This window comes from Vespula vulgaris, chromosome 12 (genome assembly GCF_905475345.1).
Source record: "Vespula vulgaris chromosome 12, iyVesVulg1.1, whole genome shotgun sequence".
Taxonomy (NCBI): Eukaryota; Metazoa; Arthropoda; class Insecta; order Hymenoptera; family Vespidae; genus Vespula; species Vespula vulgaris.
Window position 1 is genome coordinate 4,225,001 of NC_066597.1, and position 27,228 is coordinate 4,252,228.

The 27,228-nt window shown below is 28.4% G+C and overlaps 5 protein-coding genes and 1 long non-coding RNA gene across 9 annotated transcripts; 3 read left to right on the forward strand and 3 right to left on the reverse strand.

Moving 5' to 3' along the window:
* Positions 1-1,201: 1,201 nt before the first annotated feature.
* LOC127068084 (mitochondrial pyruvate carrier 1) lies at positions 1,202-2,749 on the reverse strand. The gene is made up of 3 exons (XM_051003762.1): positions 2,410-2,749; positions 2,242-2,342; positions 1,202-1,701 (listed from the first exon to the last, which is right to left on the reverse strand). Exons 1-3 carry the CDS (start codon positions 2,463-2,465, stop codon positions 1,538-1,540), a joined length of 321 nt encoding a protein of 106 aa, XP_050859719.1. The 5' UTR covers positions 2,466-2,749; the 3' UTR covers positions 1,202-1,537.
* Positions 2,750-3,173: 424 nt separating this feature from the next.
* Positions 3,174-7,271, forward strand: LOC127068283 (uncharacterized). Its single transcript, XM_051004234.1, has 12 exons — positions 3,174-4,060; positions 4,175-4,293; positions 4,362-4,506; positions 4,600-4,729; positions 4,851-5,016; positions 5,086-5,266; positions 5,348-5,706; positions 5,802-5,958; positions 6,046-6,177; positions 6,279-6,396; positions 6,586-6,740; positions 6,892-7,271. Exons 1-12 carry the CDS (start codon positions 3,423-3,425, stop codon positions 6,995-6,997), a joined length of 2,406 nt encoding a protein of 801 aa, XP_050860191.1. The 5' UTR covers positions 3,174-3,422; the 3' UTR covers positions 6,998-7,271.
* Positions 7,272-9,177: 1,906 nt separating this feature from the next.
* LOC127068281 (serine/threonine-protein kinase Warts) lies at positions 9,178-16,502 on the reverse strand. 2 transcript variants are annotated; one of them, XM_051004233.1, is made up of 6 exons: positions 15,709-16,502; positions 15,445-15,554; positions 14,758-15,092; positions 12,223-14,503; positions 11,715-11,992; positions 9,178-11,635 (listed from the first exon to the last, which is right to left on the reverse strand). In XM_051004233.1, the coding sequence occupies exons 3-6, from the start codon at positions 15,031-15,033 to the stop codon at positions 11,204-11,206; spliced, it is 3,267 nt and encodes a 1,088-aa protein (XP_050860190.1). In that variant the 5' UTR covers positions 15,034-15,092; positions 15,445-15,554; positions 15,709-16,502; the 3' UTR covers positions 9,178-11,203. The 2 variants fall into 2 exon arrangements, with proteins under 2 accessions (XP_050860190.1, XP_050860189.1); XM_051004232.1 differs by having other exon boundaries at positions 15,445-16,502.
* Positions 16,503-18,161: 1,659 nt separating this feature from the next.
* Positions 18,162-23,022, forward strand: LOC127067909 (venom protease-like). 2 transcript variants are annotated; one of them, XM_051003337.1, is made up of 8 exons: positions 18,183-18,300; positions 19,140-19,273; positions 19,714-19,837; positions 20,826-21,119; positions 21,597-21,899; positions 22,023-22,124; positions 22,229-22,380; positions 22,503-23,022. In XM_051003337.1, exons 3-8 carry the CDS (start codon positions 19,765-19,767, stop codon positions 22,656-22,658), a joined length of 1,080 nt encoding a protein of 359 aa, XP_050859294.1. In that variant the 5' UTR covers positions 18,183-18,300; positions 19,140-19,273; positions 19,714-19,764; the 3' UTR covers positions 22,659-23,022. The 2 variants fall into 2 exon arrangements, with proteins under 2 accessions (XP_050859293.1, XP_050859294.1); XM_051003336.1 differs by lacking the exon at positions 19,140-19,273 and having other exon boundaries at positions 18,162-18,300.
* A 55-nt stretch (positions 23,023-23,077) lies between these two features.
* On the forward strand, positions 23,078-26,405 carry LOC127067910 (inorganic pyrophosphatase). Of its 2 annotated transcripts, none has more exons than XM_051003340.1 (8): positions 23,078-23,285; positions 24,075-24,310; positions 24,729-24,815; positions 24,902-24,965; positions 25,057-25,119; positions 25,202-25,415; positions 25,485-25,594; positions 25,924-26,405. In XM_051003340.1, exons 1-8 carry the CDS (start codon positions 23,093-23,095, stop codon positions 25,953-25,955), a joined length of 999 nt encoding a protein of 332 aa, XP_050859297.1. In that variant the 5' UTR covers positions 23,078-23,092; the 3' UTR covers positions 25,956-26,405. The 2 variants fall into 2 exon arrangements, with proteins under 2 accessions (XP_050859297.1, XP_050859295.1); XM_051003338.1 differs by lacking the exon at positions 25,924-26,405 and adding an exon at positions 25,742-25,906.
* Positions 26,406-26,488: 83 nt separating this feature from the next.
* LOC127067912 (uncharacterized) lies at positions 26,489-26,999 on the reverse strand. The gene is made up of 2 exons (XR_007782782.1): positions 26,869-26,999; positions 26,489-26,757 (listed from the first exon to the last, which is right to left on the reverse strand). It is a non-coding gene; the product is annotated as an uncharacterized LOC127067912 (long non-coding RNA).
* Positions 27,000-27,228: the final 229 nt, after the last annotated feature.

Genomic DNA, 27,228 nt, shown 5'->3' on the forward strand with positions numbered 1-27,228 from the left:
AAAGGTATACTTCATTCTAATGAGTGAGGGATATATGGGATATCCTAGCAAGATAGTAAACCTGAACCCTAGTCAGTGGTCAGTTCTGTATTGCGAATATAACGGCAAAGAAAAGGAATAAGCAATTACTTATGCATCCAGATTTTTTAGGCTAGGTAGCTGAAAGGAGAAACTGGACTTCAAGCAAACGTATTTAACTGTGTGAAATACATAGGCTGCGAATATACGTGTATGAGAAACAGAATGTGAGATAGTTTGGACAGAGAACCAGTTCGATGATAGAGGAGGGAGACAAAGATCATATTTAATATCGAGACATTCACAATAGTACCATATATCTCATTGCAAACTAAATTTCAACTATGGAGCAACACACTTGGTGACAAATTTTACACATTCACACGCAGCATACAGACATATATTCTAAATATACTGAAATTAGTGATGAATAAAAGAAAACAATCATAAAAATAATATAATTACAATAAATAGAATTAATGAAAAGCATAATAAATTTCTAAATAAGCTTACCAATCTTGATAACTTCAATCATGTGAAGATCATGAGTTTCTTGAAAAATAATCTTGATCGTTTTATCACAATAAAATCTACTTTGAAACTAATTGATATGTTAGTAAAAACTTTTTTTTTGTTATATCAGAAAGAAATTCGAATATTGCAAAATGTATAAAAATCACAATTATACACAATCAACGATGATGTACGCTCTAATATAGCGCGATCTTTTCTCCGTTTTTCCAATGCTTTATTTCGAAATATCCATACGAACTATGGCACGTGACGTTATAGGGAATTAAAACGATGAAACAAAATTAAATGAGTCTAGAATCTCGTTGTTGTTTAAAATAGTACCAAATATAGAAAATTATCAAAGCTGTTATGATCTGAAGGGTGAGAAATACAGACAAATACAAGAACAAAAAAGACAACATCACATTTAAATTTTGAAAACATTACTTATAATTTGTAAGTAATCGCGAATCTGCGCACACGTGATGCGCAAATACGTTGATTGTGTATTACACTTGAAAAAAATTATACATATTTATCAATATATTCTATACAAATGACTATCTTCTTATAATACAATTTAATGGTCATATATAAAAATGAATTATCTATTATGAAAATAGTTATAGAAATTTAATTTACAAATAAATATTATTGATTTTTACACGAATTCAACCATAAAATCAAATCATTATTTATTTGACTACATAGATAATGATGTAATTATTTTATTAATTCTAGTTAATATAATTATCTTAATGTACAAAATATAAAAATATTAAACATTTTTATTTTTGTCTGTACATAATAATTATGATACATATGTTTGTAAGAAACACATTATACCAATCATCTACATTTATTAGGTATAACAGTGAATATTCCTTTTTATATACAGATATTTAAGTTAAGAAATACCTATCAGTATACTATAATATTTGAAAATATTAAACTGTAAGTTTTTTGAACCATTCTTTTCTTTGGCAGTTGGGATATTCATTATTCTTTATTCTTCTGGCTTTTTCTTATCTAGATAGTGATATTTTATAAATCTACAACCTTGAGTAATTTGTGCTCCTTCGTTGACAAAGTGGCAAGCAAAAAGTAGCATATTGCGTGGCTGCACTCTGATTGCAAATCTCATAAATGCTGCTGAATATACACATAAAGCTAAAAAAGATTAGTATTAACGTCTAAAAATTTATGAGAAAGATCGTTTTCCCTATAAAATTTTTAAGAGTAATTAACGTTAAATATAAGACGATTATAACATACAAAATCAATACATAAATAAAAATTTGATTTAAAAAATACCATAAAAAGGTGAAATATCTGTAAAATTAAATATCTTATAAACTATATCAGACAGTTATTAGTAAGTAATATCTTCTTGTACAAACACTCATTTGTATAGTTAACTATAAATATTTAGACTGATATAAAGATTTCTGTAATATAAAGAATTTTAACAATAATTACGATGACATAATAATAGGAAACTTTTTTATTAAAAAGATTAATCAATAGAGAGATCTAAGTTAAACATTATAAATCTATATTTTCTCACGTTTGTATAATTCTTATAGAAAGTGTTTAATAAATTGATCTATTTAATTGGATTAATTTATTGTTGTAATATTAAAAGGTGATATTTGTATTCCACATACGAAAACATAACCTATACGAAACTACGAAAATATGAATACTAACCGATAGTCATTTTACCACTAATAAATTTTGGATCTTTTTTTATATCCGCAATAGTAGCAATTGGAATACCCCAATTTGCAATTGGTCCCCAAAAATGTGTACTAAAACAAAAAAGGATCACCAATTTAACTATAAAACAAGAAGAATGAGAGTGCATATATTACTTGCCTCAGAAAATAATCTCGAGTTTCTTTACTGGAAATAATTTTCTTTATACGATTCATTTTTTTTTGCAGAGTAATTCTTCTCTATGTTACGTACTAATTGCAAGTGTAATGAAATAAAATAGATAGTAAAATCGTTACACGTTCTTAAAAATACACGATCACACTGAACGTAAGCAACAGGAAATGAATTTTCTTTCACTATTGAAGGATGTCTTCGGTAATAAATACCATTGAGAATTTTGCAATTGCATAATCAATTTTTAAATAAATTTTTCAAGGCATGTGATGTACTATATTATTTCTTATATATTGAAGATTTCTTTGATTGGTCTTAACATCGCGCGATCAGTAATTAATGAGAGCGCGATATTCAAATATAAATAGAAACTTAAAAAATTTTTGATCTTTTTCAATGAAGAAAATGAAGCTTATTTTTTGATTATTAAATAAATAGTTATAACAAGTGTATATTTATATTTAATTTTTACTGCTATTTAGCATAATTAAAGATTTAATGTAAGTTGCTGATTTGTATTACTTATTACATGGTTAATAACGATATGAAATAGCATAGTTAAGTCAATAGATTTTATTTGTGTATTGTATTAAATTATACTGAGAGGAAACAAAAAAATTAATTTTTATACAACATAAAATGAGAAAAAAATAATGAAAAATTTGACCATTAGGGTGCGTGAATAAAAGCGATATCAGCGCACCTATAAGAAATGTGCATACAGAATTCTCTTTCTCTTAGTTTGGTATCATTGAAAAAATACGTGCCATGCGTTATGTGTTTGGAATTGGAAAACGCCCATGGTTTTAGCGTCGTTGTTAGTATTGGGCGTGTTTATAATAATTGATTACAGAGATTAATCACGTAAATTTATATGAAATCAATCAAAGAAGTAATGTTAAAGTGTTCATACGAAACATAAGTTTTATATTTAATATGGAAGTTAACGTGTAAGCAGTGCATTTATATCAAATAGAAGAATTAAGATTATCAGAAAGATGATTTTTTATATTCGTCTAACGTTAGTGATCATTTGCCTTCTATTGGGCGTTGTTGGTCAATATGAATGGCAAGTAAGAGATCCATTTGATGAAATTCGATTTAAAATGGATAAAGTTAATGCCGATAACTGCCCTATACAATATCTTGGTGACCTATATTTACCAGAGGATTCTGTTTCACATTTGCCAGATATAAAGGATATTAATATTAATCCTGTATTTCCAAATAGAACAGCTCTGTTACATTTACACAACATGGCATTGAGTAGATCGTTTTTTTGGAGTTATATACTTCAATCTCGATTTATAAGACCAGCTATTAATGATACTTATGATCCAGGCATGATGTATTACATATTATCTACAGTTGCTGATGTGTCTGCTAATCCGTATATAAATGCTTCTGCTATCTATTTTGCACCAAATATGTCATATTCTCCATCTTATAGAGGATTCTTTAATAAAACAATGCCAAGATTTGCACCAAGAACGTTCAGAGCTGATGATTTTAATGATCCTATACATCTTGAAAGAATATCTACTCGTAATACGTTTACTGTACAAGATCTTGGTGCATTTCCTAGTGATACTCTTAGCAAAGATTATACAACAGATTACTATAGGATAAATGAATGGTAAATATTTTTTTATATCATATTTTAACAGTACATTAAAGAAAAAATTATCTTATTCGTTATTTACATTACATTACTTTTATATAATATATAATCCTTTGAATCATATATTAGGTACAGAAAATGGTTACCTGATAATGTAGAGAAAAGACATGATACTAAAGCTACTTATCAAGTTGAAATTCGTTATGCTAATAATACTAATGAAACTTTTACATTCCATGGACCTCCAGGTAAAAGATATATCTACTAAATTAAAATATCTATTATTACATCATATTTTATATATTTATTTTTAAAGGTGCTGATGAATATCCTGGACCTGTGAAATGGACTAGACCTTACTTTGATTGTGAAAGATCCAACCGTTGGCTTGTAGCTGCTGTAGTACCAGTTGCAGATGTGTATCCACGACATACAGGGTTTAGACATATTGAATATCCAACGTGAGTTTTTTATAATACTATTTTAATATTGGATAATATTCTGATGTTATATTATTCTATTATTTTCAATTAATAAATAAATAATAAATTTAGATATACTGCTGTGTCTGTATTGGAAATGGATTTTGATAGAATAGATATAAATCAATGTCCAAAAGGTAAAGGAAATAATGGACCAAATAGATTTATGAATACTGCACGATGTAAAACAGAAACTACAGAGGTAATTCATTTTTGTATAGTTATAAATTGTATTGTTGTGTTGACTATACTTTTATATAGCATTTATTCATTTGTACAACAGTAAATTTGTTAATTAATAAATTAATATGATTTATTTTCAGTGTGAACCATTGCATGGATGGGGATTTCGAAGAGGGGGATATCAATGTAGATGCAAGCCAGGTTATAGATTACCAACCGTTGTACGTCGACCGTATCTCGGAGAAATTATTGAAAGAGCAACTCAAGAACAATATTATAATGGATTTGATTGTAGCAAAATAGGATGTATGTCATCAATATGTAATGTATATAATTAAATGAGATAAAATCATGTTTCTATTTGCTTTGTTGCAGGGATTCAAAAAATGCCAGTACAATGGGAGAAGGCAAAATATTATATTAGAGAGAGATATCTCGAGCAGTATTATCAGTATAGAAATCTCACAACAGGGCCTGACAATTTACATTCTGAAAAAATAAATATTGATCAAACTTTAAAATTCATTTCCAGTATAAATGCGAAAACATGTAAAAAGTATATTTCTTATTTGTAATTTGAACAAAATATTATATACTGTTATATAACAATGAATGATACATTATCAATTGTAATTAGGTATTCGGCACAAGATTTAGTCTTGGATGGTGATATAGGTTATGGAGCAGAAGAGTTTTTCGAAAATGAAGCAAAAATGGCAACCAGACTTGCTAATTTTATTAGTGCATTTCTGCAAATATCTGATTCACATGAAGTTTATTCTGGTAAAAGAGTGGCTGATAAACCTCTTACAGAAGATCAAATGATAGGTGAAACGCTAGCTTTAATTCTTGGAGATACTAAAATCTGGTCTGCAGGAACATTCTGGGATAGAAATAAATTTACTAATAGGACATTTTTTGCACCGTTTGCTTATAAAACTGAACTGAATACACGGAAGTTTAAACTCGAAGACTTAGCTAGATTAAATGACACAGGTAAACCATTAAAATTGTTATGTAACTATATCTAATTATTACTTGTATCATGTGAATGATTTCTATTTTTTTTTTTTTTTTACGTATATTTACAGATGAAGTTTACACTAGAAAGAATTATTTCCAATTTTTGAAACAAAGATGGGCAGCTAATTTTGATGATTTGGAGAAATTCTACATGAAAATAAAAATTAGATACAATGAAACAGGCGAATATCTTAAAAAATACGAACACTATCCAAACCATTATAGGTAAGTATTGTTGATAAATTAATTACATATGAATTAATTTAAATCAAATTTAGTTTATTCATATAATAATTCAAATGAATCATATAGAGCAGCAAATCTGAATCATGGTTATTGGACAGTTCCATATTTTGATTGCAATGGTAAAGTGAAAAAATGGGTAATTACTTATGCATCTCCATTCTTTGGTTGGGATAGCTTAAGAGAAAAATTAGAATTTAAGTAAGTAATCTCAAATCAATTTGTTTTCATTTAAAACATTAACATAAAATATTTCATATGTGATTAAATAAAGCAGTATTACATTAAAATAATATTTACAGGGGTGTGGTTGCCGTTACTATGGATTTACTTCAATTAGATATCAATCAATGTGATGATAAATTTTACCGTCCAAATGCATTTAAAGATACACATAAATGTGATAAGAAAACATCATATGTAAGTTTATATTATGCTATAAGAGGAAATGATTATAAATGAATGATGTGTGTGTCTATGTATACATAATTATACAGTTAGATAATAAGAAATTTCTTTGGTATATCTGGTTTATCCGAAATTAAATGACCTATTTATAATACGAAATAAATGCTTTACATATGTTTCTATTAATGGATCATGTTACAGTGTGTACCCATTCTTGGCAGAGGTTTTGAAACTGGTGGATATAAATGTGAATGTAAACAAGGCTTTGAATACCCTTTTGAAGATTATATTACATATTACGATGGGCAGCTAGTAGAGGCAGAGTTTAGTAATATTGTCAATGACAAAGAAACAAGGTAACGGCATTAATAATAATTTATTATATTTCTGATACTAAAATAATTTACCTATTACTAATACCACTAAGTTCATTAATTTAATTCGAATGATTCTTTTTACTTAATTTAAGAATAAAATAGTTATAAATTAAATTAATTGTATCAACAGGTACGATATGTTCAAATGCCGTATAGCTGGTGCATCTTCGATTCAAGCAAGTTGGGTCATAATTCTGTCATTAATAATAGCAATTAATCCATTACTTAGGAGATAAATATAAGATCTTATTAGATTTATATTATGTAAAATTGTTTTCCATTAGTTATATGACTTATGTTAAACGGATATTTTCATATGCCGTCCATATTTTTATGTTTAGTCTTTTTAAAGAATTATTAATAATTATAGATACTTATCATATTGCCGTCCATAAATTTTAAGAGATTTTTAATATAAAACATTATTTTATATAAATCTTTTCAAATTCATCTCTCCTTTAAAAGAATCTCATTGAATACTCTTAAAGAAATTTTACAATTTTTTCTCAATTTATGTTGTATGTGACCTTATATGTACTTTTTTTTATAAAGTATAAGTGCCTTCTTAATATATCAGATATTGATCATATGAATTTTGTACCAAAAATAGTATTAGAATTTAAAAAACTTTATAAATTTTATATGAAGACAAATAAATATTATTTATGATTTATCCATATGGCATTTTAATTATTTCTTTTTTTATACAATAAATACAAATTACTAAATAAGATCACTAAATGTTTTTTATCAGAAATTAAAAATGAAAAATGATTTTCGAAAGGTACTCTCATACACAATTGTGTGATAAATTGTGTAGCCACTATAGCCACCATTATAACTTATATATCTTATAAGAATGCATATTAACAACCCTATAGTAATAGATTTATGATCTTATATTAGATGAATGATAAAAAAATTTAAACACAAAAAGCTACAACATATAAGCACTGAAGATTGTTTTAATTTAGATTAATTGTCTAAAGTATGTACAATGTTTTATATATATTCTAACTTATCGAACTAACTTGTCGTATATTTGTATAATATAATTACAAGGCAAAAGTGATTTATTACAAAATGTACAACTAAAAATTCATAAATTACTTTCATGAGTTGACAGATCTGTTGTATAGGATAATATAATATTAAAATAATTCAATGCATGAAAACGAACAAGTATGATACTATATTTATTAGTTGAGCTGAGTCTTTCGATGCCAGATAGCAATTCAACAAATATTACTTTATTGTAACATCTATAACTAAACCATTATATGCACACTCAGTGTGCAATAAAAATGTATGTATTACATTCTCGTATGGAGCAGGAGGTACTTAATGATTGCTAAATTTTAAAGCTTAACAAAGCCAAAAAATGCTATCTATGTATATGTGATCGTTAAATAATAGCAAGTGTAATATATATGTATAGCGTAATGTATTACAAACAGAATAATGTGTTATTTATTCTAAAGCATTATTTAAATAATAAAGTTGTTTGAAAACCATATTATTAAAATTAAAATTCACTTAAAGTCTTTATTATTATGGTATTAGTACTGCAATATGATACATTAATCTTAAGATAAAATGTCTCACTCATTTGCAGTACTTAAAGTTATACACACAAAAATCAAAAAAAAAATATATATATATAGCAGAAATAAACAATATAATGCAAGGTTGTAGTATACAAAGATTTAATTTTATGATAGTAGTTGTGAATCCCTTTGGTATCCATTATTTATGAGAGATGTGATGTACAAAATTCGACTTTCATATTACCTGCAAATTTTCATTATTTTACCTAATTGATATGTTTCGTTAAAAAAATAAATACTCTAATTGAGACCTGGTATAAATATATATAAATTTATATATAAATATTAATAACGAATATCACCAATTTTCAGAAACCGATAATAAAAATTCGAATTTCATAATGTCATAAATTTTGCTAACAATAATTGTTTTTAACAATTTCTAAATAAATATGTCTTACCTTTACAGCGTTAGAAAAGAGATTACAGTACTGTGTTTTTATCTCAACAGACTTAACACTGATCCATAATTATCGAATAAATACGAATAATTAAATTATTTACATTATATTATTTCTACTTCAGTTCAAAAAATTTTGGTATCATTAAATAATTCGAATGTCAAACATAATTCTTTTCTATACTAATCTACAATTTCTTTTATAAGTATAGAGTATAAATTCAAAACAAAATGTATTTTTTGAGATATAATGTATTATTGCATTTTTTTTTTTCTAATATTTTCGAGATACACAATTTATTACAAGTACAGTTTAAAATTGTCTGCTCTTATGATGCCACAAAAATATTATTGATAAAATTATATACCATAGAAGATTGTATATAGTTTTCTTTTTTTAACCATCTATTTTAATTATGGCAATAGAATGTACGATATAGAAATACACGTTTCTAATTACTATTACATTTCAACTTTGAAAAAATAGATTATAGCATGAAAGGTATTAAAAAAATAACAATGATGTTATTTTTCTAATATTTCAAAGGCACAGTTAATGAAGATATAGTTTTCCTCAATAATAAATTAGTATGGATAAGTGTTTAGTCTTAGCTTTGTACATAGTACATACAATATTAGTACACTGTTCCACTTCCAACAGTCAAGTAATGCAATAATTAAATTTTAATATTGCTTGTACTCGATAAATCAGTTATTTCGTTAAATTCTAATCGTTTCAAAATAGTATATTATTTTGTGTCAATTCTTATATATTGTATCATATACAATATTTATGATCTGCATATAAAAATTTTTAAATATTTGTTCTCCAAATGAGCTGATGTTGGAAGACAGGATGAAACGGCAGTCAGAAGAGAGATTTTGAAGAGAATATTTTAATCCTGAATACAAGATTATTTAAAGAAGGCACTTTTTAATGCTGTAAGGTACACCATTGCCATTACATAAATAATATTGATTTCTGCAGCTTGAAAGAAATAGATAACAAAATATATCTGATTTTGGACTCACTTTCGATAAGACAAAGATTATAATAAATCATTTCATAGAATAATATATATATACATACATATATACAAGTTTCTTTCTATTGTTAACATTCTTATTGTAATTGTTTCTTTATAAACAATGGCAACTTGACTATAAAAACGATACTGTGCCAGCAATGAAATTAGTTACAAGTATTTTACAAAAGTCGAGTTACCTTTATTTAATTTAAAATTTTCGATTTCAAAATTTTATTGTGCAAAATAATATACGACTTCTTCATTAACGATTTTCCCTTTTGCTTTCAAATAACAATAATTCCGAGAATTATATTCCAGGGATTAGGTTTATAAGAAATATGTATGTAATGTATATAGTGTAACAATTCATCAATAATATTTCTTAGCATATGAAGATATTAAAAAATGTTTAGACAATTAAAAGCTGCATAATACGCAATGAACACATTACATCCATTCACAAATCTATACAGTATAATAATTAATAGTTTAATAATAATAATAATTATTATCATTATTTATAATTATATTCGACATAGCATTTGATATAAAAGAAAATGTTAAATAGGACCAATATATTTAAAAGCCGCATAACTCTTATTATTATTATCTGCAATATCACAGTACTCGTTGAAACGTACTAAACACGTACTTTCTGATATGAAGCCAATCTAAATGAAAATAAATGGCAAGCAAAATATTTGCAAAAACATGCTTCATGAGAATATATTGCCTAGCCATTAATCATTTTATTTCTACCCCTTCGTGTCTATTGGCCATTACTGTATCAAGGTAAACTTGTGCCATTAAAGTTACCCTGCCTCTTTTCTTAGCCATATGTTATAATCGCACGTTATGGAATAGAAAACGATCCTGATCACTCAAGCTATATTATATAGGGCATTATTTAAGACGCAATATACATACAAAATTTAGATGTGGTATTTCATATAAATGCCCATAATAATTTGTGATTTCATAGAAACACAACAATGTGTAGTGGACAGTTTTGCAGATATGTGAAAGTTTAATGATTTAAGTCAAATATAGTACTATTCGAGAAGTACAGTCGCGCTAACAAAGCATGAAAACAATTATAATCAGTTCTAAAATATAAAAATCTGTAATAATGACAAAAAAAAAAAAGAAAAATACACTAGTGTAATATGTGTACTTTCTTTAACGTAATATTTTCTTTTTTCTAACTATATAGTACGATACGTTTGTATTCATATACGTATAAGTTGAAAAAAAAATTGCGACTTCGTGTAATTTAGTTAACCACACAATGCTGAAAAAACTTTAGAAAGATATGATACTGGTTGCAGTTTAAGACACCAATAATTTTGATATCTGATGAGATTTATAATTTGTTTCTTTTTTCGTTTTCTTTTAACTAGCCTATTGTCATACGTAAACAGGACCTTGATTATCATTATCATCCAAACTTATTCGACTAGGATATGCAGGACCACCACCATCATCAAAAAAGCGCCTAAATGTGAATTCAAAGAAACCGTGAAATGGTTTTCCATTATCTAATAATTCGTCTGACTTATTAGAATCTGAGGATTCAGAATTTCTTAACTTGTCAGGATCCACAGGATCAAAATTACTTGTATCTGTAGGGTATTGTATGCGAGGTATGTGAGGTGCTACCTGTCGGCGTAGCCCTTTTTCAAAATCAATACTTGCAAAAAATGGATGACTCTTGACTTCATCTGCATTTTTACCTAATCGACGATCTGCGCCAACGCAAAGTTTTAATATTAAATCCATACCTTCAGGTGATAGATTTGCTTGTTTAGGGATATGAAGTGTGGTCTCCCAATTAATGACCTGTAAACATACAATAAACAGTAATATATATTCAGAGTATCTGTTTAATTTAAATAGATAGCTTATATATTTTACCAACCTTGTATTGAGTCTCAGCTGGTGTATTGGCAAGAAAAGGTGGAGAACCAACTAGCATCTCATATAAAATTACACCCACACTCCACCAGTCACATAACTGAGTATATCCTGTGCGTTGTAACACTTCTGGCGCAATATAATTTGGTGTTCCAACTAGTGAATGTGCTAAACATCTTTGATGTTCTCTATGTCTCCTGCGTTCCAATGGTTTTAATTGAATACAGCGACACTCGTTGTTCCAGTCGTCAGCTGGATCCATCGAATCTTGTTTACCATGACCTATTGATCGATTACAAAATATAAAATTAATTATGTAGTCCAAATAAAGAACCTGTTACAATGTACTAATTTCAAATCTTTTTATAAGCTAAATAGCGAATGCAAGTATAACGTGACAACAAATCATTAACAGTAAATAAAAGATATGAATACAAAATACTGCAGTTATTTCTTTATAAGAATATAATAATAATATTTCTAATAAATGATTACATATAATAAATGTTTACCGTTTTGCTGGTAATATTTAGAATTATGAGTCCAGCGAAATCCTGTACAAAGTCCAAAGTCTGTCAGTTTTATATGTCCATCGCGATCAATTAAAATATTATCTGGTTTAATGTCTCTGTGAATGAATCCCATTTTGTGAACACTTTCAACTGCACATGTAAGTTCAGCAATGTAAAACCTTGCTAATGGTTCTTTAAAAATACCAAATTTAATAAGCAAAGACATCAAGTCTCCTCCTGGTATATAGTCCATCACAAAATATAGATTATCCTTATCTTGAAACGAATAGTATAATTTAACGACCCATTCATTATCAGCTTCCGCTAGAATGTCGCGTTCAGCTTTAACATGAGCCACCTGGTTTCTGTTCAGTACATCAGCTTTGCGTAATGTTTTCATTGCATAAAATTGATTAGTATCAAGCTTTCTTACAAGTGTTACCTCTCCAAAAGCACCAACACCGATAGGTTTTATTTTTGTAAACATAGATTTGTCCATTTTTGCACGTTTTAATCGAATGTAATTAGATTCCTTTTGTGATAACATCTTTCTCATTTGGCACTGTGCTTCTGCACTCAGGCCTATTTTAGCCATTTCTGTTTCTAATTGAAGACGTCGATATAGGCGTTGTTTATGAGATTTCAGTACATTTTCAACATGTTGCTCCATAAAAAATTTGAATGCTTGAGGAGAATAATTACGAACTTTACAATCCCTACGTTCTTCTTCTTTTTCTTTACTCATATGTTTTCGTTCAGGAATAGGAGATTGATGCTTAATTTTATAAGATGACGGTGCACTTCCCCCTTTTCCTCCATTTCCATCTGGTAAAGATGAGTGATTATTATTATTTCTTGCAGATACAGAGGTCGATGCTACTGGAGGTAAAGGTGGTGTCTCCACCGAGTGTGGACAATTGTCCACTGGTGAATATTTTCTTTGTAATGGAGGATGATGAGCAATTGGAGAAGATCGAGGTGCTGAATTACTTTCTACTGTAGAAATCCCAGAGGTGTCTTCTGTGGCCGTTCCGTAAGGAGGAGGAGGAAGTGGATGATGTATGCCACGTTGTGCTGCTAATGCTTGCATCGTTGTAGCATAACTAGGGGGTTCTGTTGTTGGCACACCTACTGAAACACCTACACTTACAGAACTTGATGGTGCAGTACCAGTGTTATTGACAGGAGGGTATGCTGGTGGTGGTTGTTGTTGTTGTTGTTTCTGTTGAATCGATGAAGCATAAGATGGAGGAGGTGGTGGTGTATTACTGGTTGTACAAATTGGTTGAGGAGACGTTGGAGCAATGGCTGTTTGTAGAACAGGTTTTTGTACTTGAGTACTTTTAACAGATTGCATAATAATAGGTGGTTGAGTTTTAGCTTGACGTGCTCCCCAAGCCTGTAATGGTGTAGGTCTAGCCATGGATGCCTGTGTACTCGGAGATATGGTGGACACAGTAATAGGACTTGGTGATCCAGCTGATGTTGGACCAGAGTATATACCAGACGAAGGACTTTTTCGATAGTCTTGTTGAGATTGTGTGGGACTTTGTCTATTTTGCATAGAAGCACTGTAAGATGGTGGTTGAACAGGACCAGACGATGACGAAGGGACTATCGGATAAGGAGGCGGAGGTTCAACCTGCGTACTTGAATTTCTATCGCATGCTTGATAGATACTGAGTGCTTGCATTTGTTGAGATAATTGTTGTTGTACTTGTGGACCATTCTGCACGATCATTGGTTGGCGGCTATTAGTATTGCTATTAGACGATGCTACAGGACTTGTACCCCTTTGAGGTGGATTTCCTGATCCTGATGTAGATCCAGAATTACCAGGCGCGGATGGAGGGGGTCGTGTCGGTACAACTGGAGCGGGAGACATTCGCTTGAGCATTTGCTGCATATTACTTGGTACATTTGGTTGACTATATGGAGCATGAGGTGGTGGTGGCGGTGGCGGCGTAGAACTACATCTTGGAGGAGGTGGTGGAGGTGGTTCACGTTCTACAAAATTGCTTGGTGAATATTGTCGACTTAATTGTGGATGTGGACTAAGTTCTGTCAAACGTGGACTGTCAGATCGTGAACTTCCTGCACCACTATCTAATGCAGGGCTTCCTCTTTGAAGACTTAACTCCCTTTCTAAGCTTGGCTTTCTTATCAGCTTGGTATTAAGTTTACCAAGCCCATTAAGAGATTCTCCTTGTGCTTGTTTTAAAAACTCTATTGCTCCATCTAAGCGCCATCCTGCGAGTTTGAGGGCACGCAACCCTATTTCCTGTATATCGAATTAATTGAATATAGTATAGAAAGAAATTTTCATAATTTAAATTATAGACTTTCAGATAATATATTTTTCAATATTATATATTTTTATGTAACCAAAAAACATTATTAATATTTATACAGAAGTTACAGAAAATCTTTTGAAAAATGAAATACAAACATTAATATTAATAACATAATATACATTTTTTTTATAAGAAAATGATTACCATGTCATATAAAATGATTAAATAATAACAATCGTACCTCTGAGTATCCCATAGCTAATAACTGTGCTAATGCCTGCCGTTGATCAGGTTTATCTGTGCACCCAGATGCAGCTGAAAGACCACTGAGACCGGATGCTGAACTGATACCACTAGTTGTGGATAAGGTTGATATTGTACTGGCTGCACTGGAACCAACTTCTCCTGCTCCTCCAATGTTAGCAAATGGTAGTAAAGAGTTGCGGATTTCAGCTAGTGCTTTTTGATGGTATCCAGAGCCACGAGTGCTCGATTTGCTGACCGCAGGTGGATTCATAGTGGCCCATGCTAGGTCCTTAGGGACCTAGCTTTAATCTGGCTGTGGCATATATATATCTACAATTCAAATATCTGATTATAGATATTTAACATTCATACTATCAACATAAATAATATGTTATTCCTTTAACCATTAATATTGTCAATTATTTTATATCGATACTTCCAAAATTTTTTACTCGTAGTCTCGTTAAAACTTGATATCATTTATTTATAAATTAAGAAAAATTACTATATTACAAGATAACTTTAATATACTTCATTTGATTATTCTTTTTATTATTTATTATATGTTCCTTTTTTATATCGAAAAAAAACTTTATAATCTCGATATATAAACGAACAATAATATTATTATATAAGAAAACAAAAATATATATATACAACAATGATTAACAATAATACTTACAGAACAGAATCGATGTTAATGTACTTTTGTATAGATGCTCTGGGTTGTCATGGTAGTTGAAACGATATAATGTCTGGTGATCCACAATACACAAAGGGTTGGATGCAACACTGCGTTATGAAAATACTTCACTTGCATTAATGTCACATTAAAAGTATATGTTTTTTATAATTCATGGGAAGAAGTACTATGATACAGTCTGTAAATTACAGATGGCTAAACTTGTTACTGATTGAAAATAAAATGATCAGCTTTGTTATATACCATCGAGTGGCTTACAATTTCGTGCATGTTTTATGTGCGAAATTGCAAGAACTATAGTAAGACATCGGTGTACACAAAATTTTCAAGAAGTGCTCATCGTATTCTCGTACATGATAGGGCCCATCTCCAAGCTTAACCTATTCTACATAGGTGCTATTTAATTGATTAGAAATTCTCTCTATATATAATCTGTCGTTCTTGAACACTTTATTCAACACACAATTAAGGTGTTCGCCAAAGAAATACTTCAAGTAAGTTCTTTTAAAGCAATGGTGACGAGAATGTGATTCCTGAGCATATTCCGTTCTCACGTTTTTCTAAGATCCATTTAACGACTATAATGTGCCTGTTGAACGTATGATACACTATTTTTGGATTAATTCAAATGTTCTCTTTCTTGATCCACCGTCGTAATTATACAAGCGATAACAAAGAAAGATAGAGCCGTAAATTACTAAAGTGACTGGCAGCCATTTTGAAGTGCCACATTCCTACACCGACTTGACACTCTTTTTCGTAATTTACGGTGTGCATAAAGTCTATGTGAAGAAAAACCAATGAATCTCCATATTAACATAGTGATAGAACCTCTAAATGAGATTTCCCGTTTATTTGAAGAAAATACATTTTAGTTTGCTAAAGCTATATTTCAGAGTGATCCCTCGGTCAATTGTTGGTAATACGAGAGTGCATCTCCATGGTAAATGGATGTCAACACGATTCTCTACCAATCGTTCGTATTTAAATGTAACAAGTGCTTATCTAATGCTCCGATTGGTCGATCTAGAAGATTTTGTAAACGTAGTGCGTTACTGAACATATTGTGTTCAATATTTATTATTATATATTCATAGACAAATATATACGTATTAAATATATATTGATATTGCCTGGTTATTAATTATTAACAAGTTTTTTTTTTTTTTTTTTTTTTTTTTTTTTTAATACAACGATAATTAGAAGAAACATGAAAAATTGCAAAACATTTATTTTTATATTTTAATTAACGATTATACAATCGCTACACATTAATGAATATGAGATATGTTTAAATATTGCTATTAATTAAATTTCGTAGTTTAAGAAGTTAAGAGTACACGTTTTTGATGATGTCTTTTATTTTAGAGAATTTTTGTTCTATAAAAAAGAAAGAAATGTTAATTTTATATCTATTTAATGATTGTCAATGATTGGTGCTTTCTAACGTTCTTGTCCAATCGCGTGTAACGGTTATTTCATACATAACTGATAGAAGCTAAAAGCCTCCGATTAATGCAAGTACGAATATATAATTGAAGGTTAATAATAATTGAACGCATGTAATTGTATACTTATTCGAATTGAAATACATGCTTTATGTAATTAATATATATGTATATATATATATAAATTATATTTTTTTTAAATTCAGTATATTTGTTATTTTATTATAATTGAAATTTGAAATAATAAGGTAAAGAAATTTATGATACATACATATACACACATATACGTTGTTATATAATAAATAAATAATTTATAATTAACATATATTACTTTTGATTAAATTTATGTATCAAAAAATAATTAGAATAATTTATTATAGATGAATTTTTTTGTAATATATTTTACAAATAGTATGACTATGTTTTAATTTTAATAGAAACAAATATTATGACAGACGTTCAAAAAAAAAGAAATATATATATATATATTGAAATATCAGATGGATATAAAAATTATTCATAAATTTTACAAAAATTCCAATCGCAAGGTAAGACATATTTTTTTACGATTTATAATTGTACGTAGTTACATATAAAATGTAGTATCTATAAATAAATATGTATCATGATTATTGTATATTCCAGATTTCTTTCAAAATACATGGAAATTGAAATTATGTTTGTCTCGAATCGAGGACACTTTTTAAAGGATCGTATAAAAGGTCGAGCTAATTAACCGATATTCCCCCATGAGTCAGCGCGGGAAACACAATACTTGGTATATGAATAATATGGCGCTTCTTTCATATCATTTTAAATCGCTCAACATTTAAAATTTATTTTTATAACTTAATAATATGCTAAAAATATACATTTTATAAAAACAAAGCTATTTTTTAGCATCGATTATTATAATTTTAAAAATAACACAGATATACATATATATATACGTATATATAATAATCTCATTAATTATAATTTTATTTTGTAGAAAGAAAAGAAACAAAAAAAGGATAAAGAAAGTAAAAGAAATATTTAAAAACAAAAGATAATTAATCTATATAATTAATATCATTATGTATAACTCGCGTTATATATATTAATCACTGAAATAATTTATCTTTCTGATAAATATATAATACGAAGAACTCGGAAAATAAATAATTATCTCCACTAATCCGTAACTGTAAAAGATAATGATTTACATTGTATAGTTCGTAAGTTACCACTTTAGTGTGAAGAAATAAATTAGTAGTACAACTGATAGTATTACTATATTCTAGCACTCTCCATCGAATATAAAGAGAGTGTTACCGTAACGTCGTGCAGTCTCTTAGCGGCATCATTGACGTACACTACGTGATTTCTTGTCTTAAGTTAGCGATCCGTGAGTGAAATGATCTTTATCGTTTCTTTTGTTTTTTTTTCGTATCTCATTTTACATTTTTTCATCGTTAACTATCGCGTAATTTGTTTTCTTATATACATATATATACGCGCGTATACGCACACGTACAGAAAAGTGACAATTAAAGATTTAATGTTAACTTTTAAACCAATGAAAGAAGAACTCTTATGTGTGTTGTTTCCTCTTGAAAATTAATTTTTTAATTCGTATTGTGTCATCGTGTATTTACGGTATAGTGACAAACAACGCGTATTTCTATAGATCATTCCTGAATTCGTTTTATTCAATCATAATATCATTCTTTGTGAATTAGTTTTATTTTGGTATTCGTTTTCTTTTCTTTTTCTTTTTTCTTATTTCGATTCTTCATGATTACATCTTATAAGATATATGATTATTATTAATTACAACGTCATGTATTCGTTAGCGCATTAATGTTTTATCGCAAAATTCGATAACATTCGTTCTCCGAACGAATTATCCCTTTTTTACAATCATTACCGTTGACATTGAATTAATATCACAGGAAGTAGCGGATGAAAAATGTAGTTCCATCAGTGAATTGTTATCATAATATAATATCGCAATAAGTATATTTATTTGCATGTGTCCAATGTCAAGAGTAACCAAGCAGAACTTTTTTTTCTTTCTTTCTCTGTCCCTCTCTCTCTCTCTCTCTTTTTTTCTTTTTTTAAGAGTATTATTAAAGAGTTAAATTTACCACATGCGACACATACGCGTTATATTGTATTGGATAATTATACTCGTAGTATTGTCATTGAATAATAAAAAGGTAAAGTGGCATCTATATTTTTCAGTATTTCGTTTGGAGTGTTTTGCGTATTGATATGCGGAAGCATAATCATTCTGTTAAGTATTTTGACTATATATGAGAAACATTACATACAAGAAGAAGGAGACACTGAAAAAAAATATATATATATATATACAGGTATATATTAAAATTATCGATTACTTGTAAATTATTTTGATGAGAGAGAAAGAGAGAGAGAGAGAGAGAGAGAGAGAGAGAGAGAGAGAGAGAGAGAGAGAGAGAGAGAGAGAGAGAGAGAGAATAGATACGCACATACCTATGTCAATAAACATGAGCTATAACGAGTAAAAACATATATCATTAAATCTAAACCTGAACTGTCTGATAAACATACTTGTTAAAACTCTTCGAATGTATAATGAAATATTATAATTCACGGTCTAGTGTAATTATTATCAACGATGAATCGGGCAGACGTTATATCTTTTCATCTATTTCATTTTTTTTATTTTTTCATCTTTTTTTTCCTTCAAAGAATCTCTTGTTTTCGAAATACGATGAAACAAACAAACAGAAAGAATGCGCGAATAATCAAGATCACCTGTATTTTGTTTCAGTATATGCTGTGATTCATTCAAGAGAAGTAACATCGATAAATATTTTTAAAAATGTGGACCGTTGGATCATTAATCAGTTTCCTTGGTCTTCTACAAATATTGCCGTATTACGTATCGGCTCAAGGTTCGTAATTCCATTAATGTTTCGCGAAATTCTTGAACATTTCATTCTTGGAAAATTCCAACGTTTAGCCTTCACGCTATGATCATAGATTCTGAGTCCAATGTTAATGAAACATCTTCGTTCGATAGTTTGGTATTCAATGTGAATGGATCATTAATCAGTCGTATTCGATTTAAAGTACAGGCAGCGCGAAATAAATGCATTTCTGCTTGTAGAATAAGAAAAAAAAAAAAGAAAAAATTAAGAAACGAAAAAGGATAAAACGAGAAATGATTTTAACGATTTAGTCAGTCCATAACTCAACTTATTTTTTCGCAGAAGTTTGTCATTCGTCTGGAATGAAAGTTCGAACTACCAAGGTTTAAGTCTTTACATCGAGAAAGTTTACTGGTTGATTAAGGTCAACCAGCTGACTGTTTAAATTCTATTGAAATTCGTAGAATCATATTGATTATATAACTTCCGTTGAAATTTTGAAAGTACTCGAGTTATTCTTCCAACGCATATTTAATAATCGATTGCTTCTAACGATTGTTACGTCAGATATAATAAACACTTTGTAGATAATGTGATTTTAATGATTTTTTTATATGTTATTGTGTACAATGTAACTACGATAGTATAATGTGTAGTACATTCGAAGAAACTAATTTATTGATTAGGCATGAACAATAAATTAATTTTTTTTAACTTGCATTTTTTCTTTGTTTTTTTTTTATATCTTGTTATTCGTATAGTAATAGATTTTTGTCGTTTAACAACAGCTGTAAGAATTATTTATTATATAAATATTATATATTCGTAGAAAATAATAATGATGATCATAGATGATATATAAGCAGATGATATATGAGTTTATCATTCAGTTACGATCCTTAAAATCTTCAACGTAATCGAATGATTAATACATGAATGATTAGGAAAATTCTTATCAGACAATTAGAAATTTCTGTTATGTTTTAATATAATCGTTAATTGTATTTTTTAGGTACACTGCCATGTGTCAATCCTTTGGGAGCCAATGGTATTTGCATAAATATTAAACAGTGTCAACCGTTACTACAAATTTTGCAAGCACAGCGACCAGAAACGATCGATTTTTTAAGAGCTTCCGTGTGTGGTTTCGAAGGTAATGATCCACGTGTTTGTTGTCCTAACAATGATAATGACACTGATGACAAAGAAGTTAAAAATACATCTTATGGCCCTCTACAACCACCAATTTGTGGTACCAGTCATGGAGAACATAATAGAATTGTTGGCGGTATACCGGCAACATTGGGTATGTCAAGTTTTGTTTATATATTACAATAATAGTAGTATTTATTTATTAATTAATTATTTATATAATTATTAGAATCATTTTATATTATAATTAAAAATTTTATAGAAGTATGTAGCATATTATTAATACTGATAATATTATATATAATATTATAGTATTCAATTTATATATAATAGTATAATATATATAGCACTATTCTCTCTCTTTCTGATAATATTAGTATACTATAATAAACGAATTATAACAGAAAATAAATTGGTACTACTTATTAAAATTATTTAGCGAATAAATCGATCGTATTGATTAGTATTAATTAATAACGAAATTATTGGTGTTGTAAATTCTATTATAAATATATTAATACTTATTAAAGCTTTGTATTAATTGACGAAAATTAGTTAGTAATTAAATTAGTAAAATTAATATTATAGATTTTCATAATATTATAATGACTTAATTTAATTATTTTATTAGGCAGTTGGCCATGGATAACAGCTTTAGGTTATCACAATAAAAAAAATCAAGACATACCACGATTTCTTTGCGGTGGAACTTTAATTTCTACTCGACATGTTGTCACAGCCGGACATTGTGTTTATCAACGAAATAATTTATTTATGGCACGTCTCGGAGAATTGGATTTGAACAGTACCACAGATGGTGCTGATCCTATTGACATTTTAATCGAAAATAAAATTCTACATCCACAATATAATCCAACGAGTTACACTAACGATATTGCTATTATTAGATTAGCAGAAGATATTCCATTTTCACGTAAGTTTTGTGTGTGTGTATGTGTATGTATAAAACGTAAAATAAATTGAAACGAAAAGAACTGATCGATTAGAAAGTAAGTAATACAATTAATTAATTAAATAAATAATTTTGATTTTATAGGAAATATTCATCCCATTTGTTTACCCGTTATCGAACCATTAATTAATTCCAACTTTGAAAATACCTTCCCTTTCATTGCTGGATGGGGATCAGTTTATTTCAGTAAGTATATTAATTTATTAATTTATTTTTTTCTTATAAAAAATTAGATCAATTTGTGTGAAATATAAGAGATATCAATGGATAAACGTTATAAAATATTTCAGATGGCCCAACGAGTAGTCATCTTTTAGAATTACAAATTCCTGTAGTGAAGCAAGATATATGTAAAGATTCATTTAAATCATTCACGAATGCGGTCATAGACAATCGTATTATATGTGCTGGTTTTGCTAGAGGTGGAAAAGATGCGTGCCAAGTAAGTAAATATACATTTGATTGCACACACAACACACGCACACACATATACACACACACAAATAAATATTCTGCATTTTGCATTTACAAGACTAACGTGATTCTGAATAAATAATTGTTTAGGGTGACAGTGGTGGACCATTGATGTCTACTTATAATAAAAGTTATTACCTCATTGGAGTTGTGTCTTATGGATATCGATGTGCAGAACCTGGCTATCCTGGAGTTTATACGAAAGTTTCGTCCTTCCTTGATTTCATCATAGAAAATTTAATATAATAATGATTATATTACAATGACCTTTCAGATCATATTGTACACATAATAAATCTCATTTTTCAATTATGAAAGTAGATGTTAATGTGTGTATATATATATATTTATATTATTGATATTATCTTTATATTATGTTTGCTTTATATAATTGATTTCAATGTGCGCGCCTAAAAACAATGTTCTGATTGGTCTAAATCGCTTATAACGGATGAGTCATATATTTGTTAACACCGATATCACATATCTCGCACTTTCTTTTTATGTCTCATGTTTTTGTATCGTTTTATTCAAATGTGTTAGAGTTAACATTAATGTACAAAGCAATATTGCAATCATTTATAAAAATATAATATTTTTTACTATTGAATTCTAGAAAATTATCTTTTACCTTCATATTTATTTCTTCTAAGCATTCATAGATGTCAGGATTGATCAGAATGCCTTTGGTAACGTTGCACGTGTTACGTTCATTTTGTTTAAATAAGCTCACCATTCCATTGAGATTAGCAGCAACCGGCCATCTGGTTAGAACACGGAAGAGTGCTATTTGTCAAGAATTCGCTAGAAAAATGTCTTACACATTCGTCGAGAGGGGTAGTTTGAACACGACAGATTATAGGATATATTTTAGTAAGTTATTAAAAACATAACCTCTTAATTCGATTTTCGGCGTTTTATGAATTTGATCTTTGATCGCAAAAGGTCGTATGGCGGGCATACGAGTATATGTTCTTGCATGTCGCATGTAATTAATAATCTTTATCGTGTTCTCTAATTATATCGTTATTATTATTTTTTTGTAATTTCAAGTCATTCAGTAACGTATTTGGTAGAAGATATTATAAATTCTATGAACTATTGACTATTTTTTTTTTCTTCTTTTTTCTTTTAATACCGCTTATAATTTATTCTATGATGAATAATTTTTTGAATATTTTATTACTTCGATATAATTAGAATACTTTTTTGTACGTATATATTCTTGCTGTTTTAATCGTATTAGTTGTATATTTCGAGATTGACTTAAATGTCGTGCATTGACATTTAACCTTAGTGAAAGTAAAATGCTTTGAGAATCTGTTAAAGAAAACTATTTCGTTCGTTTAGCTCGTTTACGTATTGACTCATCTATTCGTTCGTCGGTATTTAACATTTAAATTAATCATTTTTTTATAAATTGTATAAATTAAATATAAATTAATATATAAATTAAATTATTTATGTAACTAGTAATTATATCTTTAATTGATAATTTTGTATTGCAAATTGGAATATATTTAGATAAAATGATATTAAAAATATTTACTGGAATTTTTTAGAAACAATATACAATTTCACAGATAAAATTATTGAATTTTGATAATTAAATAAAAATTCTAAAATATATAATCCTACAAGAAAACAATTTGGATATTACAGAAAATGGAGATGGACCGATTTCTCCCTTTCATGACATTCCTCTTTATGCTGATGAGACAAATAAGATTTTTAATATGATTGTTGAAATACCAAGATGGACGAATGCAAAGATGGAGATAAGTCGTTCAGATCCTTTAAATCCTATTAAACAAGATACTAAAAAGGGAAAAGTAAGATACGTTGCAAATTGTTTTCCTCATCACGGTTATATATGGAATTATGGTGCTCTTCCTCAGGTATTATTTTATTTTATAAAAAAATAAGAAAAAAAAAGTGAACAAATCATTTCAATACAACTACATAAAGTGATCTTATTTTCTATTAACGACTTTATCATCTTGTACGTGCAGAAAGTAAAGCATTTGATTTAATCTCAATTTTTAAATGTATATACTCTGTGTAGTAGTTATCATATTACACATATAGTGATAGTTCAAGGACAAGAATTATCAAATGTCACTCTACTTATTTCTTACATCATATTGCTTCTTTTAACTATGAGATAAGCAATTTATTTCTATTCTTTTCTTTCTTCCTTTATTTGTTAAAGATCTATAGAAAATCATTTTATAATTATTTATTATAAAAGTCTTTATTATAAAAATAAGAAATAAGTATATAATTAGAGTTTTATATTTTATATTGCAATTCTAGACATGGGAAAATCCAGATGTATTAGATGAAGCAACTGGATGCAAAGGAGACAATGATCCAATTGATGTTCTTGAAATAGGTTATAAAGTAAGAATTATAATAAAATTAAAATAATAAAATTATATGTAGTATAGTTCTCATTTAATACCTAACAAATGATTTTATTAACACAGGTTGCTAATAGGGGTGAAGTTTTAAATGTCAAAGTACTTGGAGCTATTGCTCTTATTGACGAAGGTAATAATCTACTTTCTTTTAGTTTTAACAAAACAATTCAAGTTACTTATTACCTTTGTAAAATATCGATATTTCAACAATATTGTTGCAGGAGAAACTGATTGGAAGATTATTGTGATAGATGTAAATGATCCTTTAGCAGATCATATAAATGGTAAACATAATTTTTGTGAACAACTCAAGTTTACTTTTGTCCTTGATAAAAATCTTATTAAGAAATTAATCTATCTCTTCAGATGTAAGCGATATGGAAAAACATTTTCCTGGCTTAATGAAAGCTACTATTGAATGGTTTAAAATTTATAAAATTCCTGATGGTAAGCCAGAAAATCAATTTGCCTTTAATGGTGAAGCTAAATCAAAAGATTTTGCGTTACGTATTATCGAAGAAGTAAATCAACATTGGCAATCTCTTATTAAAAAAGATTCTCTTACTAATGGAATCTCGTGGTTAGTAAACACAGATAAAAACTTCGATGGTTATAGAAAATATAACAATATAATCGTTTCTATTTGTAGTATAAATGTAACCATAGAGGGTTGTTCACATAAAATATCTTTAAATGATGCTGAAGAGATAGTGGAGAAAGCTCCAAAAAAGGCAGAGCCACAAGTTACAGATTCTATTGGTAAGATTCAAGAAAACCTATTAAATATATATATTATTACACATTATTATGTATCGTATGTAAGTATGAAAGGTTTAGAATATATATACTTCCTATTTTTTCATCATACACATTTTTTTCCTTATTTAACAAAATTATTTTTTTCAGTTAACAAAAGTTTCTTCTTTCCTCTGCTACATAAGTTATAATCATCTAATAACTTAATTGATTAACAATGTTTAACATTGAATCTTATTATTAAAACAACATTAAATATTACTTTGATTATCATTACTTGTATGTAAAACATTCATTAAAATTTTATTTACTTAATACTTTTTTGATTTCAGTTAATAAGTGGCATTATATTCATCTTAAATGAAGATAAATGGATATTATATATCACAGCAAATTATCATCCGCACTGATATGCTCTATTTGCTGGCAATTGATAGAGCAGTTTCCTACTTTTCATTTTTACACTAATTCATGCATTACAATTATCTATATATTCTCACTAGTTATAGATAGTATTTAATATTATTAGCTATTTCTGCAGTACTATAGTAATAAAACGTGCAACATACTAAATTCAATATTTTAAAATCAACAAAGAAATACATAAATTCAATGTTTAAAAATATAGCAAGAATTAATATTAACATTATCGTCACACATATATATAGACAATGAAATTATAAAAACAGCACGATATCTTTGCTACAGCACTGCATGATTACTAACGTTTTCACTTTGAAAACAAGCCTCGTATTGTAACAGGTTGTGATATACTTACACAGAGTAGCTGAGTAAAGGGTTCTATTAGATGAAAGTATGTGTTTATTTCCCTTTAACAATTTCTAAATATAATAAACACATTCTCTTTATACAAGTATAATTTCTTCAAATTCATGGTTATATTTCGATATTCTATATTTCAATATTACTACTTGTCAACATCAGAGATTCAAATTCAAACTAAAGTTTTATGATACATGTCATTTTAAAGATAGTACTTTATAGCGATATTACGTTCTTACTTTTGCCGATCTTGTTGATGTTCGTCGAAAGCTCGTAGTACTTGTCCCTTTGCATTCCGTGAGAAGTGCTCTCCAAGGAGACATTCGCATTCGTTTTGAAGTTTAGTTGTACGTACTTTACGACCTATTGCCCATCCTTCTTTTCTACAGGAATTCGGACGATATATATATATATATATATATATATATATATATATATATATACACAGTAGTGATAAATAATAAAATTCTTGAAGAGGTTAGGAAGGTTCTTACTAAATTGTTTACTTCTACTACGGAGATAATCAATCGAGTAATAAGGAGAAACTGAAAACAATGGAGATGGAGACGTGATATATATGTTTCTTACCGAAGAGGTGGGGGGCGAATGGAGATGAGTGGCGGCCGAGTCGTAGAGGGGGAGAGAGAGAGAGAGAGAGAGAAATAGAGGGAGAGAGGGAGAGAGAAATATAGTGAGAAGGAGAAGAGGTTAGTTCTTTTGAAGAGAGAAATTTAAAATAGTTATGCCAGACGTAGTAAATCGTCGCGCTGTGTAGTTAAATTTAAAAAAAGGTCAGACTCTTCTACACGAAATAACGTTCTACTTCGCCGTTTCTCAAGGAAAGAAAATTTATT

What these genes read in the sequence shown, in the direction of transcription:
- LOC127068084 (XM_051003762.1), bottom strand. Translation starts at nt 2,465, where the DNA reads ATGAATCGTATAAAGAAAATTATTTCCAGTAAAGAAACTCGAGATTAT. An exon ending in ACTCGAGATTATTTTCTGAG is followed by an intron (nt 2,343 to 2,409) that starts GCAAGTAATATA and finishes TTTTTGTTTTAG; the next exon opens with TACACATTTTTGGGGACCAA. An exon ending in TAGTGGTAAAATGACTATCG is followed by an intron (nt 1,702 to 2,241) that starts GTTAGTATTCAT and finishes AATCTTTTTTAG; the next exon opens with CTTTATGTGTATATTCAGCA.
- LOC127068283 (XM_051004234.1), top strand. Translation starts at nt 3,423, where the DNA reads ATGATTTTTTATATTCGTCTAACGTTAGTGATCATTTGCCTTCTATTG. An exon ending in TACTATAGGATAAATGAATG is followed by an intron (nt 4,061 to 4,174) that starts GTAAATATTTTT and finishes ATCATATATTAG; the next exon opens with GTACAGAAAATGGTTACCTG. An exon ending in GTGATAAGAAAACATCATAT is followed by an intron (nt 6,397 to 6,585) that starts GTAAGTTTATAT and finishes ATCATGTTACAG; the next exon opens with TGTGTACCCATTCTTGGCAG.
- LOC127068281 (XM_051004233.1), bottom strand. Translation starts at nt 15,033, where the DNA reads ATGAATCCACCTGCGGTCAGCAAATCGAGCACTCGTGGCTCTGGATAC. An exon ending in TAAATATTACCAGCAAAACG is followed by an intron (nt 11,993 to 12,222) that starts GTAAACATTTAT and finishes ATCGATCAATAG; the next exon opens with GTCATGGTAAACAAGATTCG. An exon ending in CAGCTGAGACTCAATACAAG is followed by an intron (nt 11,636 to 11,714) that starts GTTGGTAAAATA and finishes GTATGTTTACAG; the next exon opens with GTCATTAATTGGGAGACCAC.
- LOC127067909 (XM_051003336.1), top strand. Translation starts at nt 19,765, where the DNA reads ATGTGGACCGTTGGATCATTAATCAGTTTCCTTGGTCTTCTACAAATA. An exon ending in ATGGGGATCAGTTTATTTCA is followed by an intron (nt 22,125 to 22,228) that starts GTAAGTATATTA and finishes AAAATATTTCAG; the next exon opens with ATGGCCCAACGAGTAGTCAT. An exon ending in GTGGAAAAGATGCGTGCCAA is followed by an intron (nt 22,381 to 22,502) that starts GTAAGTAAATAT and finishes ATAATTGTTTAG; the next exon opens with GGTGACAGTGGTGGACCATT.
- LOC127067910 (XM_051003338.1), top strand. Translation starts at nt 23,093, where the DNA reads ATGCCTTTGGTAACGTTGCACGTGTTACGTTCATTTTGTTTAAATAAG. An exon ending in ATTATGGTGCTCTTCCTCAG is followed by an intron (nt 24,311 to 24,728) that starts GTATTATTTTAT and finishes TTGCAATTCTAG; the next exon opens with ACATGGGAAAATCCAGATGT. An exon ending in TTCTTGAAATAGGTTATAAA is followed by an intron (nt 24,816 to 24,901) that starts GTAAGAATTATA and finishes TTATTAACACAG; the next exon opens with GTTGCTAATAGGGGTGAAGT.